A 17,027-nucleotide genomic window follows, 5' to 3' on the forward strand; every position below is an offset into this window, starting at 1 on the left:
TGCTCATGCTGGCCCATGCGGCCGGCCATGAGGGCATCCAGAAGACGCTGCATCGCCTCCGCGCCGACTTCTACGTTCCGCGGGACAAGGTGCTGGTTCAGGACTTGGTGCGTTCCTGTACCACATGCCAGCGCAACAAGACGGAGACGCTGCAGCCGGCGGGACTGCTGCAGCCCCTCGACGTGCCCTCCCAAGTGTGGGCGGATATCTCCATGGACTTCATCAAGGGGCTGCCGAAGGTTGCGGGCAAGTCAGTCATCCTCACCGTCGTCGACCGTTTCTCCAAGTACGCGCATTTTATTCCACTCGGCGACCCCTACACCGCCACCTCGGTCGCCCGTGCCTTCTTCGACGGCATTGTGCGCCTGCACGGGTTCCCCTCTCCATCGTCAGCGACCGGGACCCCGTGTTCACCGGCCATGTGTGGCGGGACCTTTTCAAGATGGCGGGCGTGCAGCTCCGCATGAGTACCGCTTTTCATCCTCAGACGGACGGCCAGTCCGAGGTGGTCAACAAGGTGATAGCTATGTATTTGCGCTGTGTGACAGGTGACCGGCCTCGAGCGTGGGTGGACTGGTTGTCGTGAGCGGAGTATTGCTATAATACTTCCTTCCATACCGCCCTCCGCGCTACGCCCTTCGAGGTCGTCTACGACCGCCCTCCACCGCCCATTCTGCCCTACAGACAGGGGACGGCCCGCACGGAGGCCACCGATACTCTCCTCCGCAGCCGTGACGAGATGCTTGCCGAGGTTCGTCAGCGGCTCCTTCAAGCTCAGCAGCTGTCCAAGAAGCCCTACGACGCCAACCACAGGAACGTGGAGTTCGAGGTGGGCTCGTGGGTCTGGCTGCGTCTTCTCCACCGCACCACGCAGTCCCTCGACCCGCGCGCCAAGCGCAAGTTAGGGCCCCGTTGGGCCGGGCCGTTCCGCGTTCTCGAACGCATTGGTCGTGTCGCCTACCGTCTCCAGCTGCCGGAGGGCGCTCGCATCCATGACGTCTTCCATGTTGGCCTCCTGAAGCAGCATCGCGGCGACCCTCCACCAACTCCAGGCGATCTTCCTCCAGTACACGACGGTCGGGTGCTGCCGGCTCCGGAGCGTGCCTTGCGCACCCAGCAGCGCCGCGGGGTCTGGCGCGTTTTGATCAAGTGGAATGGCCTTCCTGAAGATGACGCGACGTGGGAGATCCTCGACGACTTTCGTGCTGACTACCCCGACTTCCAGCTCGAGGACGAGCTGTTTTTGCAGGCGGGGAGAGATGTTATGACCGGAATCCAGTATGCAAGGAGAAGGGCCACGGGTGGCTGACCTGGGCGCCTGGTGCATGGGCTTAGGGCCCAGGATAATTATCTATATTAGAATTATTGGCTATTGCCGAGTCAGTTTCCTATTTTTAGAAGAACTATATATAGATGAATTGTAAAATGATTGGGGATTAAGCAGAAACAATATATTGTTTCCGGCTTCCTCAGGGAGCTGGGAGTTTGCCCTAGCCACCTCTGCTTTGCTGCTCACGCGCGCACAAACCTCGCCACGGCGCCTGCTCGCCGGCAGCGAGGTCCCAAGCCAGCTCTTCCTCCCTCTCACCCCTACAGGCTTCGTAGTGTTCCTGGTAGGATCAGAAATCCTATCAGGTTCACAGTTAGTATCCACTTAAATAGCTACTAAGGTGGTAATCATGAGAACTCCCAATAATTATCCAAAGAACTTGTTTCGTATCCTACAATTTTCAAGGAGAAGTGCACAGTTAAACAAAAGCTAGGCTAATAGAATAATGAATCCGATGATCACTGGATAGGGACGGGAAGAGAGAAAAAGGCATGATTGATGCTATTACTAATTCAGTGGATTCTTATTTACTTGCTATTTGGCTATTTGCTAAAAGGTGGGCGTCTTTGGTGTCCCAGCATAGCAGGTCTCAAGCCCTGGTAAAGGAGGAGGGTTGTGTTAGGCGCGGCGAGCCAATGTAAAAACTTAGCCACTTTAATGGAGATGAAACCCAAAAGAATCTTGTTGGGGCGTAACCCTCTTAGTGACGCGCCATGTCGAAACCCGGGTATGGTGTTAAATGAGCAAAGGTCTGGTCGTTACCCCCCGTGACGCGCCGTGTTGCGATCTGGACATGGTGTCAAGTGAGCAAGGATCGGGTCGTCGCATCCTTAGTGGCGCACCACATCGGCGCCCGGGTGTGGTGCAAAATGAGCAAGGGTCTTCACACCTACCTCGACGGGTGCGAAGGGTAAGAAAGCTAGTCAAGCCAACTAAGATCCGTTTAAGTAGCTGGAATGTAGGGTCCCATATAGGTAAGTTAAGAGAGTTAGTGGACATAATGGTTAGGAGGCGTGTAAATGTCTTATGCGTCCAAGAGACTAAATGGAAGGGGCAGAAGACGAAGGTAGACAATACCAGCTTTAAGCTCTAGTACACAGGGACAACTTCAAATAAAAATGGAGTAGGAGTTTTGATTGGCAGAGCCTCAAGGATGGTGTGGTGGAGGTGAGAAGGCAAGGGGATAGGATCATCTTAGTTAAACTTGTCATTAGTGATATGGTCTTAAACGTAATTAGTGCGTATGCCCCCCCCAAGTAAGCCATGATGAGAGTGCTAAGCGGCTTTTCTGGGAAGACTTAGATCGCTTGATTAGAGTTGCCCCTAATAGCGAGAAGCTCTTTATAGGAGGTGATCGTAATGGCCATGTAGGTACATCAAGAGCAGGTATTGAGGCGGTTCATGGGGGTTTGGATATGGTAGTAGGAACCAGGAGGGAGAGGAAGTCTTAGACTTCGCCATAGCTTTTGATCTGATGATAGCTAACACTTTCTTCCGTAAGAGACAGTCCCATTTAGTGACCTTTAGTAGCGGCCATTACTCTAGTCAAATTGACTTTGTCCTTACAAGAATGAGGGATAAACGAACACGCATGGACTGTAAGGTGATGCCTGAAGAATGTGTAGTCGCTCAACACAAGCTGGTGGTGGCTGACTTCTGCTTTCTGGTGAAAGCTCGTGGGAACAAACAAGTTAGGGTTGCTAGAGCGAAGTGGTGAAAATGAGAAGGGGAGGCATCAAAGGTCTTTAAGGAAAAATTCATTGAAGAGGGCCCTTGGAATGATGAAGGCGATGCAAACAGCATGTGGGAAATGATGGCAACATACGTTCGAAAGGTTGCTTCAGAGGTGCTTGGAGTGACCAAAGGGAGCGGATGCGACTCGAAAGACACTTGGTGGTGGAATGAAGATGTGCAAAAGGCTATTAAGGAAAAGGAGTGCTATAAGCGCTTGTATCATGACAGGTGTACAAACAACATAGAGAACTATAAAGTGGCAAAGAAGACTGCAAAACAAGCGGTGAGTGAGGCAAAGGGGCGGGCCTATGAGGATCTTTACCGACGTTTGAGTACGAAGGAAGGAGAGAAGAACATTTATATGATGGCTAGAACTCGCGATAGGAAGACAAAGGGCTTCAACCAAGTCAAGTGCATAAATGATGAGAGAAAGCAGCTCTTGGTGAAGGAGGATAAGATCAGACATAGATGGCAAGAGTATTTTGATAAATTGTTCAATGGTGAGAACAAGAACACCACCGTTCAGTTGGACGACTCGTTTGATGACACTAACAAGCGCTTTGTGCGGAGAATTCAAGAATCGGAGGTCAGAGAAGCCTTAAAAAGAATGAAAGGGGGCAAAGCGATAGGCCCTGATGGTATCCCAAATAAGGTGTGGAGATGTCTCGGGGATATAGTTATAGTATGGCTAACTAAAATGTTCAACAATATCTTTCGATCTAACAAGATGCCTGAGGAGTGGAGAAGAAGCATATTGATACCAATCTACAAGAACAAGGGAGATATCCAAAGTTGTACTAATTATCGGGGAATTAAGTTGATGAGCCACACTACGAAGTTATGGGAGAGAGTCATCCAACAGCGCCTGCGAGGAACGACGCAGATATCAACAAAACAATTTGGTTTCATGCCCGGAAGGTCAACCACAGAAGCAATCTTCTTAATAAAACAGGTTATGGAGCGGTTTAGAGAGCAGAAGAAGGAACTCCACTTGGTTTTCATTGACTTGGAGAAGGCTTATGACAAGATACCAAGAAATGTTATGTGGTGGTCTTTGGACAAACATAAAGTCTCATTAAAGTACATGACTCTCATCAAGGACATGTACAACAATGTTGTGACTAGTGTTCGAACAAACGATGGTAACACAGATTACTTCCCGATTAAAATTGGACTTCATCAAGGATCAGCCTTAAGCCCGTATCTCTTTGCCTTGGTAATGGATGAGGTTACCAGGAACATACAAGGGGATATCCCTTTGTATATGTTGTTCGCTGATGATGTAGTGTTAGTGGACAAAAGCTAGGCGGGAGTAAATAGGAAACTAGAGTTATGGCGGCAGACCCTTGAGTCTAAAGGTTTTAGATTGAGCAGAACTAAAACCGAATACATGAGATGCGACTTTGGCGGAGTTGTACAGGAGGAGGGAGATGTGAGTTTGGAAGGTCAAGTAGTGCCTAAGAAGTATACCTTTCGGTATCTGGGGTCGATGCTACAAAGGGATGGAGATATTGATGCGGACGTTAGCCATAGAATCAAAACAGGGTGGATCAAGTGGCGACAAGCTTCTAGCATTCTCTGTGACAAGAGGGTACCACAAAAGCTAAAAGGCAAGTTCTATAGAACGGCGATTAGACCGGCTATATTGTATGGAGCATAATGTTGGCCTACAAAGATTCGACATGTTCAACAACTGAGTGTTGCAGAAATGCGTATGTTGCGATAGATTTGCGGTCACACAAGAATGGACCGAGTTCGGAACGATGATATACGTGATCGCCTAGAGGTAGCACCAATTGAAGAAAAGCTTGTCCAACATCGGTTGAGGTTGTTTGGCCATGTCCAAAGGAGACCTCCAGAGGCGCCAGTGCATTGTGGAGTCCCAAGCCAAGCTAATAATATGAGGAGAGGTAGAGGAAGACCGAAATTAACATGGGGGAGGCAATAAAAAGATATTTAAAAGTTTGGGATATACCTAGAGATTTATATTTGAATAGGAGTACTTGAAAAGCAGCTATTGAAGTGCCTGAACCGTGACTTGGGGCTCTTGGTGGGTTTCAACTCTAGCCTATCCCAACTTGCTTGGGACTGAAAAGCTATGTTGTTGTTGTTGTATCAAATCTTTCATTTCCGTAGGCTGCTAGTGCTAAATCAAATGAAGACACCCACTTTTCTTTTTTTTTTTGGGGGGGGGGGGGGGGGGGGGGGGGGGGGCGTGGATATGGAACTATTTAGCAAATACACACCTACAATATAGTTGAACAAGCTAACACCCTTTAGCACCTAAGCCAATGGAACTGAACAAGATCTGGAAAAAACTGGGGAGACATGTTTTACAAAGCTCATTTTGAAGTTCCCTTAAAATAATAGAACATAAAACTCACTTAAATCACACCTCATCCTGTAGGCTCATTTTGAAGTTCCCTTAAAATGAACATAAGTGACTACCAGGTGTTTTTTTAGGGCAAATGGTCCAGTCATATTTATGTACATAAGCATACTATAGATCATAATCGACAGACTGTTATATTATAATTAATGTTGGCATATATTTTTCTCAAGATACTAATATAAATATCTAATAGACTGAACATTATCTTTCTGAAACTAAAAGATTCAAAAATTTTCTTAAGCAGTCAGCTAACCACAAACTAGAGTGATATCATATTTTTTTTATTGAACTCAAAAACTTCATCTATGAAGGTTTCACACCAGAGCACCACGATAATGATTACTATGACAATCTAATGTGTGCATTTATTTGTTAATGCTTACTTCCCTAACTTTTAAGCATAGATCCTGCCTGGCATTCAAACTTGACATATGTGGTCAATGACACGAAAAGGACAAACGCACAAAATTTACTAATAATTTATAATATAAACAATGTTTATCAAAATCACAAAAATATTCTTTTGAAGAACCAAAAGGTTGACTAACCTATATATTACCAAATTAATTAACGTATAAGCTTGTGACAGGCCACAAAGAAAGATACCGGCATTGGAATATGGGATTCATACCTGTTGCTGTCAGGTGCAAGAGCAGGGACCTTGATCATGACATTTCATCCAAAAATCCAAGCCATCACATGTCGTTCACATTATTCTGCTCCTCTCTTCTAAAAGTGCAATACCACATGTGTAACAGGGAACGGTGGGCTGGTAGTCTGGGACTTTAGGCCAATAGAAATGTGGCCAACTTAGTTACTGCACTGGTCATTTCTCCAATCCTCCTTATTGTGCCAGGTTCCACCAGCACAAAGGCATTATCACCTTGAACTTATAACATGAACTGTACTTCCTGTAGTCTGGCATGGATAGGCTAATGGAACAAAGAAGCCGTTTAAGAGCAAGAACAGTCCAGATATATCATATACGAGTATGCAGAAGGTAAATGAAGCAGATATATCTATCTATCTGAAGCCTGACACCAACTCATCAATATGCCACTGCTTGCCTAAGGCAAATAATTGGTAAGTTACTGCAATTCCATAAGAACAGCTAAACACAAAGCTGTCAATGAATGCCTATTGCACAACAACCCGTGCATGGTATGGGGAGTGAGGACCATATTATCACTGTAAGCATAGCTGATGGCAGAACATACTTCAGGCCCATGCTAGCCCAGCATTTTTTGGTATTCAAATTCAGTAATGAGCATGTTTACTGGATCTGAACCTGAGTTGACTGCTCTGCTTTCATCCCTGCTTACATCCGCTTTATCCCAAATTCCCAACGCAGTTGTGATTTAAGGGGTTATAGCTCTGGCTGCAGGATAGCCGATACCCTATTTTAAACAGCCCTATCTCAGTATTTCACTGTAAAAGTCACTTCGTCATAGAAACTAATTGATTTGCCCTCTGCAGCTGAAGGATCAACTTGAGCTGAGTCAAGAAGCTGCTATCCTGGCCACATAAAAAAGCAAAAGTGTGATTGAATGCAGTCCAGTAATACAGTAATCTGAGTTTTTTTTTTTTAGTAGCCAGCTGCTCAATGCATGGAAAGTTGGTATTTCTCAAATACTGTCAATGTATTCATTATTCATGTTGTCTAAGTTTAGAATGTAGTAAAATTAGCATATTCAATTTCCATGAAGACAGATAAGTGTACTTAACAGTGAAATCTTTTACTACTAGGCTATTTGATCTGGAATTATCTCTTGAGTTATCGACTTCACATGGACAAGGTATGTAGAGTCTACACGAATACTAGTACCAGAATTAGACAAAGGCATTTAACTGGTAACAGAGAGAAGTCATCAGTTCATGTACAGGTTATTTGAGTGCAGTTTAATCTTCAGGCATATCAGTCTTTCACTTCTGCCTCTCCAGTCCCATGCTTATCTTCTGATAAGAAGGATGCAGTCCTGTCATCATTTCCCCCTTCTCATCCCATAAAACATTTTAATTTTTTCAATCCCCACTTCTCACCTGATTCTATCTCCTAGCAACATAGCACACTACTGTGATTCTATCTCCTTTTGTCAGTGCACATGTGTTTGCTTACAGTTAGGAGCCTGTAGTTTTGCAGATAAAGGCAGCACTTGGGTACCGGGGACTGAATACTTGCAAGCTAGTAATTATTGTATCAGTATGTCCAATACAAACCAGAAGGAGATTATGCAATGCTGAACAAATCACTGGAGGCAATGTAGTGATCAGAGAGTTTCGGAAATGAATTAATGACTAATGTTACCATACCCTTTTAAGAATAACTTATTACTACATTGTTATTTACTACTCCCAAAATCTAATAGTAATACTACAAGCAGCTGCACGGCAAAATCAAATGAAATGTATGGCCACAAACGCCACGATTAAGTCGCATTCGGTTTTTCCGCGAGATCAGAATTCGGAACTAAGTAAGCAATGTACGTTGGTGGAACAGCAATGGCTGCCTTCGCAAAAGGCCGAAGGCATCATGCCCGTAGATCCTACACTACAGTGCATCCTTCGACCGGGGCACAATCAGCTCAGTTCAGCGCAAAATTGGCCCTAACTTTTGCAGAAATCGGTAACCCCACTCCCCTTTATCTCGGCGGCTGCACCTCGCGCCGCTGCAGGGCGCAGCAACAGTCAGGAAGGAAGAAGATACAGCCGCCCTAGGGTGGGGGCGCGAAGCCCGCCATATGATTGGGGCAGGAATCTGGCGAGATCCAAGCAGGTAGAGACAAGGCGCGGGCGGGGATGCGAAGCGAACAAAAATCCAGGCAGGGAAAGTGGGGGCGATCATGTACCGGCGCCTTCTAGGATCGTGGATCTTGTCGCGGCCCGCTTCCGCTTGTCATCATCTACCTCCCGGCTCCCGCATCGCACCACGTCGCGTACACTCCCCCGTACGCGCCGCTCACGCGATCCATCCCACTCCCAATCATTCGCGGCGGCGTTGCGTTTCGCGGTGTCGCCATCGCCTGCTGTTTTTTTTTTTTTTTTGCCCTCGGTATGGTGGGATTTGAATGGAGGCTGGGTGGGAGGAGGGCAGGACACCTGGGTCACTGGCGCCGCGGGGTCGGTCGGTACGAGAGTATGGAGTGTAGGACGAGAGGGTCTTGGAAGCCGCTTGTTACGGAAGTTTCGTAAGATTTTCTTCCCTTAATAGCCTGGTCGTAAATGTATTTTTACGATATAATAATATTTTAATGAAGAGAGAGAAGAAATAAACTCTTTTGGTATGATTACCGACTCTTTACAAGTCTTAGAATTAAATGTTAATGAAACTTTGCATTGAGAGTAAGTGTTTCATCTAAGTTTCATTTTATTCTATATCACGTGGTAGTCTTGGAAACAGCACAATAAAACTCTCAACTAAGAGTGACCTTATTGTTGCAACTGCCAAGCCGATTGTGTGTGTAAAACGGTGTGAAATATTTACGCTATCCAAAACTTTGGCTAGCGTAATTATGTGTGTAATTATAAAAAATGATGTTTTATTCCATATGTAGGATGGTCACTAGTCAGTTTATTCGTCCCTAGCAACTCATGTGATGTAGATGAAAATTAACAGGATGAGAAGGTCACTGGTCAGTTTATTCTTCCCTACCAACTCACGCGATGTAGATGAAAATTAACAGGATGAGATATATGGCTTGTAAATTGTCAGGCCATTATAAATGATTGACACAGTACATAGCTATGGGGGATTGGGGCTGCACAAAATGCTCGAACTCGGATAGGCTACTCAAACTCGGCTCGCGGAAAGCTCGATTCGACCTTAACTTGGGCTTTTTTTTTATAACAGCTTAACTTGAGCTTGATTTCAAGCTGAGCTCGAGACTGAATGAGCCAAGCTCAAATAGTCTTATCCCATGTATCTGTCATATTTCATTTAAATCACATTAAAATTTCTCTTCTATTATGTTACAGTTTGACTAATGTAACTGATACATCTAAAAGATTCAATTTGTATTGCTTTTATGTAATCAGTTTGTAGAATTGTTCTATTGCCTTATTATTTATTTACTTGTGAAGTATTTTACACTTAGGGCTGGTTTGATCCTTGGGATTGAATTCATTCTAATAATTACAATTTAGACATAGATTAATTAAGCTAATAAAGTTGTATATGGAATATATTTGTTTATTTATTGTTAGACATACCAGGGACATACTTATATGTTGCATTTCTATTATAGGAAAGTAAGTTGAAGAGTGTGCTATAAGTTGAAGAGTAGAATAACAGCATAGTGATATATAGAATCAATTTCTATCTCCCGCCCTATAAATTTGAGATAGGCTTATTTATGAGCTTAGGAAAGTTATGGAATGTCAAATTTCAAACCAAATAGTATAACCCATTAAGTAGATTTTAATTCCTCCAAAATGAAGAGATCTAAACGGCCATGAAACGAACCTTGTCGAGTTGACCTAAGGCTCAGCCCTAGTTAAGCTTTGACGGAGCTGAGCTTGAGCCTCGTTGAAAGGTCGACAAGATCGAGCTTCTATTGAGCCCGAGCTTGAGGTGGCGATTTTTTTTTTAATTTTAACACTTTTTGTAAACTAATTTTAAATCTAACACTGTTTTTTTTTCAAAACTAACACTTTTGGCCACGTCTATTGCCATGGCGCGGCCAAAAGTCTGTGTCGCGCCATGCATGGTGGCACAGCAGGGGGCTGACGTGGCGACGATCGGAAAGCCGAAAGGCTGATCGTTGACGTGGCAGGGCCTGTCGCGCCCTGATCCGTGGCGCGGCAGAGCCGAATAAAAGCCCCGCTGCCAGTCCCGCCTGCCCGCCTGCCCGCCCGCCCAGCCCTCCATTGCCGTCTCCCTCCCTTCTCTTTCATTCCCCGTCCGCCTCCCTTCCTCCTCGTCCTCGTTCAAGGTTAAGGTTAATTATTAAGTTAGAAGTATGTTTACCATGTATATTTTTGTTGCTATAAGTATTGATTATATTATTTTAGTTGCAATGCAAATGATTATATTTTATATTAATTTGCGTTATTTTGATTGATGTTTAATTTGAACCGTTTTATTAGATGGAAGACATGTTTCGGGAGCAGTTGCGGTGAAAACGGGGTCTTCCTAGAGAATTAAACCCCGACGAGTCTAGCAAAGATGCCCCCGTCCCTCCTGAACTCCCTGTCCCTAACTGTGACTGTGGTCGTTCGGTCGACGTGTTTCAATCGAGACATCCGGACACAGCGGCTCGTTGCTTTTACATATGCAGTCGTTTTTATGTAAGTAATTGTTTCCGTATGTTTTTTTTCTTCATTTGTATTACTAGGTTACTAATATTTTATTAGAATTTTGTTGTGTAGGCCCATGAGAGGTGTCTTTTCTTTCAGTGGATCGACGGTGCAAACAAGTTTAACCCTAGGTACCTTCTTTTCGATGATTGGTGGAGAGGGCGATATCCATGAGAGCACTTCGAGTGGTGGGTTCCACCTCCCCCTAACCCCCCTCCAATGACGGCTAAGGAGAAGCACTTAGCCGTAGTTAGACGACTTGAGGAACCTCCTCTGTGCGATTGCGGAGATCAAACTATGATAAATCCTGAGAATACGTTGGAGTTTATGTGTCCAAACAAGCATGAAGTAAGTGCAAAGTGTATGTGTTGAAATGTTAAGCTATATATGTCCATGTACTAATGTCACCTTATTTAGATGTATTCAATGGCGAAGTGTTGTTTCAAAGAGTGTTTGTATGGTCTTAAGAACCAATGGCCAGAAGTAGCTCCAAAGGCAAAGCAAATGAAAAAAGAAAGGTTAATTTACAAAGCACCTCCAATCAAGTGCGAATATGGTGTTAAATCCAACTATGGTCTAGTCCCTTCGAATCTTGGAATATGCCATTATTGCGGCCATATGGTTGACTATGATGAGGTTGGTTATTTTTGTGGTATTCATGAAATCGTATTTTGTTTATTTTGCTAAGACATATATGATATATTTTTTCATTTGAACAGAGCACTAGGAAATGCATGTGGGAATGTTATGATGGTCAAACTAAGTTCTTGGATGAACTTAAGGGAAGCAAGTAATTGCACGGAAGAGGGGATATGGATCTGACTATATCAACCTTTTTGTTAAACATCACAAAGACAAGATGCATGAGTTTGCTAGACAACGTGGTATTTGTAACCCGATCGACGTTGGGCTTGACAAATAAGGATTAGAGAGATGGATTACGTTAGAGGAGGAGAGGGCAAGGAAGGAGGCAAGGGAGGAGACAAGAGTACAGATGTAGGTCTTGAATGAGCATGTTGTTGCATTATGTGCCAGTGAGTGCTTGAAAGCCTTTTTTCGTTGCCTGATTTTAAATATAATATAACTGCGTTGCTAACTGATTGTATTTTTTATATGAAGGAATTGGATGCAGCGAGGAACATGCTGCAGAGGCGGCTCATGCAAGGTACGAGGAAAATAAGTTAGATGAGCATAGAAAGCGAGCTGGTCGCACCGTTGAATCATCGATTGTGTTGTCTACTGAGGGGGACGAGGATGAGGACAACACTGCCAGACTCAGTGAGCTCATCGCTCTAGCAGAGGCGGGCTTGTAGGCGGAGGAGGCTGAGGACGATACTGGCAGACTGAGCGAGCTCATCGCTCTAGCAAATATGGGCTTGCAAGCGGAGGAGGATGACGACGCGTTCTTCACTTAGGCCACAGAGGCCGCAGATGAAGCGGAGGCCGCTTACGACAGGTGACATGGAGGTCAGAGCAATGAAGGTGAGCCTAGCCACATGAACGAGGAGGAAGAGAACACATTCTTGTCTCAGGCCGCAGATGAAGCGAAGACCGCTTACTACAGGCGAAAGACAGATCAGGACAATGCAGGTGAGCCTAGCCACGGCAACAGGGTTGTGGTTGAGGATTGGTACTTGGATGACGAGTTGCTTACTCAGTATATTTCTGACTGAGGGTTTTTTATTGCGTCGTCTATTAGTTCCATGCTTTATTAATGATCAATATAGTTATGTACTAGAAGTTCCATTATGTTGTCTTATATTCCATTTGAACTATTGATGTATTGTACTCATGTATCATATACTCAGATTACCCATGGTCGATCTTAAGTGATTCCATCCGTTTGTATCATACGTTGAGAATTTCTAAAACGAACATAATCGAGTGAAATTATCTCAAATACGGCGCCATAGCCCACTGGTTCTATCGTGCCACAGCCCAGGTTCTGTCGCGCCATAGTCCACGGTGCGGCAATGACGTGCCATATCCCACGGTGTGGCAGTGACGCGGACAGAAACCGACCAGCCTCAATTGAGCTGTTGTCGGTGCTGTAAACAACTACAAGTGCTGTCGTGACCGTGCGCAAGCTAAAACGAATATGAAGCAAATAAATGGACGACAAGTTGCAACATAACATTTGCATTGGTTCATGAGTGCAAGTTTTGAACGACAATATTCGTTCGACATAAGTCCGAAGTAACGAACAAAGTCCCAGGAATGTAAGGATTCCTCGAACGCCTCTTGGAAACCTCGTCGTCCGGTGGAAGAAGGGGATCGTCGTACTCCACCTCAAGAAGGGGGTACACCTGGTGCGATGTGGGAGGGGCCATCCTGTTACAAATTGATAAGCAAAGAGTTAAAGTATTCAAATTAATATTATGTAGCATTGCAAATTTTGAACTACTTGTTATGTAATACAAACACAATATGAAAGCACCTGCTGCCCTCGTATTATATGCCTGCTAGCCTTGTGACCAGATTTTTTGCAAACGAAGCAAAGATTCCTGCCACGGGTCTCGTTGAAGTCTACTCCACCGTACATGTCTTCATCGTACCCTCTCATAGCGTCCATGTCCTCCTTGGGTCGCTTCTTCTTCTTCTTCCTACCCTTCCCTACCTTCATTAGATCCGGATACGGCACGTAGTCATAACCATTATAAGGTGGCCACTGTGTCAGGTCAAGATATGACTCGAAGCTCATCTCCCAAACACTAATGGTGTTCGAACAGAGATACAAGTGTGACATATATGGCAAATCCTCATAGTTGTACCCGCGAACCCTGCAGGCCCATATGAGAGCAAGGGGCATGCATGATCTGAGGGACGTTGCAACTGTACTCTACCTTTTCAAGATCAACTCGGTAGTTTCGTCCACCATAATGTTCACCGCCCAAGCTTGTGTCACCCTTGCCCCGTACACTAAAGATATGGCGGTGGAGTCCATACGGCTCGGCGGTGTGCTGCTTGGCCAATTTCTCGGTCTCCTTCAAATGTTCAGCTCTAGCCTTTCCAAAATGCTCCTGCTCAACTATATTCCTCTACGTAAGTTCCCACCTCTTCACAAAATATTCGTTGCACTTATGAAAGGAGAACTCAACAATTTCAGACACAAGCAATGATCGAACTCCGGTGAATACACGGTTGAAAGACTCCGAGGAGTTAGTGGTCATGATGCCATACCTAAAACCCCCCTCGCTATATGCTAACGCCCACTGAGCCTTCTGTTCCATCTGCGCCTCTAACTAGTTCTTTCCCGCTTCATTTACCATCTTGTCTAGTTCTCTCTTTGTCTCCTTGAACTGGTGCTCTGTACATACACAACATAGAGCCTTTACCTTATCACATACCTCCTGCTTCCGCTAACGCCGCTAGAAATTAGTGGCAAAGTGTCTCATGCACCATCTATGCGCTAGAGGCGGGAACCCATCTATATGCTCAGCTACAGCATTAAGAAGCCCTAGGTGACGGTCCGAGATCAAACATATAGTGCGAGATGAGCCAAGCACTTGTACACGTAGAAGTCGCATGAACCATGACCACGAGTCATTGTTCTCTCCCTCTGCCAAAGCAAAAGCCATGGGTACTATCTGGTACTCAGGATCAACAGCAGCAGCCATCATCAAGGTGCCCCTATACTTTCCTATCAAGAAAGTGCCATCAACAAGTACGACTGGCTGACAAAACTGGAATGCATGTTTCGTTTGCGCGAATGACCAGAACATACGATAGAGGATATGCCTCAACGGGTCCCAAAAAAAATCCCTCTGGTGTCCACAAACCATTTCAAGCTAGGGTTGTAGTAATGCATTGCACATAAGATGCGGGGCACCCTATTGTACGCTTCCTCCCAACTACCCCATCGAATTGCTAGGGCAATTTGCTTAGCACGCCAAGCCTTTTCATACTTCACATCGTACTTAACGAATTCAGATATGGACTGTTGTAAAGAAGACACCGAAATGTCATTATTGTCATCAACAAGCCCCAATATACGACGGGCAAGGTAACGTGCAGTGAGCTGCTGATGATTTTCCTTCCCTCTATTTGATAGGCAAGTGTGGGATTTGACAACTTTACTTATCCTCCACTTACATTACTCTGTCTCTTTCGTGCATTTAACCTTCACATATAACCGTTTTTGCATATCACGTGGTACCTCAACTCTTGGTCCGAATGAGTGATGGTGTATGGCCTATGGTGGTACACAGCATAGTCCTAAAGGAAGAGCTTCGTCTCTGACATTGTATTGAATATCATCCCCTTCCTAAGGGTTTCTTTCTCATGGTCATACAATGATTTTCTACACATCTAAAGACCGGTGTCACAAACCGTCATATCCGTCATGCTGACATCCCTATAGTTCGAAACGTCCCTGAAAGGTACGTTCATCGATCTTAGTTGCTCAAGCTCAGTTGCTATGTAAGGTGGTGGTGAAACATACTGCTGCGCTTCGCTAATTCTGGCCCATGAATCATAGGGGGCATCATCTGCTGCCAAATCTGTGACTAGTCTATCCTGAGCCTGGATACCATGCAAAACCTCAGTTGATACTGGTAATAACATAGTATGAATCGGTACTGGTATGGCATCAACCGATGTTGGCATAGCATCTATACCACCTTGGTCATCATCAGAATCGTCTGAATCACTGCTAACTACATCACCGATCCTGTTCTCCTCCTCTTGCTCCTCCTCTTCCCATTCGAACTCATTCACATCGAAGTCATTGCTTATACAACCTACTACAGTTGAATGAAACTGCTCCTGCGTCAACTGACCGTCCAAATCCATATTATCCTGAGTTGCTTTCCCTTCGACCCCTAATTCTTGTTCATTGCCTCCAACACCATCAATGGACGGGCCGTCCTGAACACCCTGCATCCTGTACTCATTCTCCACCACCACCTCAGCCATGGGCACATTGAAACCTTGGAGCACCCTAGTGCTGTGGGACCAATGAGCAGGGTCGCACAAGGGCATGAGAACATAGTGTGCCCTAGTCTTCCTAGTATCAAACCTCCCCTTCAGTGTGAAATCACCGCCAAACTTTGTATTCAAACAAACACAAAGGTCGTTGAAGCTTTGAGGTTCATCAAACCATTCTAATTCTTCTTCCATATACTCAAACATACCATCTTCTCTCATAACACTTCCTCCGTATAAAACTCTAACACAATAATCCATCTGTAAAAGCATTTTAAGAAACTTCATCAAGTCGTCGAAATCGTCGTACGTAATGTCCATAGTAATATTAATACCTATTCTAACTATAACTATACTAACTAATCTAATATTAACATCTATACAAGGCTAACTACAACAACTAAGTAGACTAAATCCAATGTATAACTAGACTCACTAACTGTATTAACTAAACTACCTAACTTTACTATCTATACTAACTTACTATATTACCTATACTAACTAAACTAACTAACTTTACTAACTATACTTTACTAATTATACTAACTTTATTTATTTTACTAACTTACTATACTAACAATATCGATTCAATCAACAAATACACTAGGGGAGTACCTCGTGGCAGCGACACTCGTCCTCGTGGCGGTGGCGCGCTAGACCGGGCTGGGAAATGCAGGTGGAGGCCTCGGTGGGCAGCCGTCGTGCATGGCCGGAAGGGGTGGCGTGCGGGCGCGGCGGCCACACCGGGCGGCCGGCGACCGTGCCGTGCCGACGTTCGTGGCGCGGCGGCCGGCGTGCTCGGTGGTGGGCTGGCGCGGACGGCCGCGGGCAGGCAGGACTGGCTGCGGGGCTTTTATTCGGGTCTGCCGCGCCATAGATCAGGACACGGCACTGCCGTGCCAAGATCGGTGGCGCGGCAGGCACTGCCACGTCAACGGTCAGCCTTTCCGATCGTCGCCACGTCAACCCCCTGCCGCGCCACCATGCATGGCGCGGCACAGGCTTTTGGCCGCGCCATGGTAATAGGCGCGACCAAAAGTGTTAGTTTTGAAAGAAAAAAACAGTGTTAGATTTAAAATTAGTTTACAAAAAATGTTAAAATTAAAAAAAAATCGAGGTGGCAAGCTCACTAAGCTTAGCTTGTTTATTGCCCAAGTACTACCAAAGAGCTAGACGGATACATGGTAGCACTATGGTTGCTCGCACATGTTTTAATTTATGTAATGCAATAGAAGATATATAGTACATAAAAAGTGATAATGATGCTATGCAGTAGGAAATATGGCACTTAGGCCTTGTTTAGATTGCAAGTTTTTTCAGTCTCTCTTCATCACATCAAATCTTTGGACACATGCA

At 45.0% G+C, this 17,027-nt stretch overlaps 1 protein-coding gene across 1 annotated transcript; it reads left to right on the forward strand.

The window, feature by feature from the left end:
* The first annotated feature begins 739 nt into the window (after positions 1-739).
* On the forward strand, positions 740-1,309 carry LOC136460216 (uncharacterized). Its single transcript, XM_066460006.1, has one exon. It carries the CDS (start codon positions 740-742, stop codon positions 1,307-1,309), a length of 570 nt encoding a protein of 189 aa, XP_066316103.1.
* Positions 1,310-17,027: the final 15,718 nt, after the last annotated feature.

The sequence above is a fragment of the Miscanthus floridulus genome, chromosome 6 (assembly GCF_019320115.1).
Source record: "Miscanthus floridulus cultivar M001 chromosome 6, ASM1932011v1, whole genome shotgun sequence".
NCBI lineage: Eukaryota > Viridiplantae > Streptophyta > Magnoliopsida > Poales > Poaceae > Miscanthus > Miscanthus floridulus.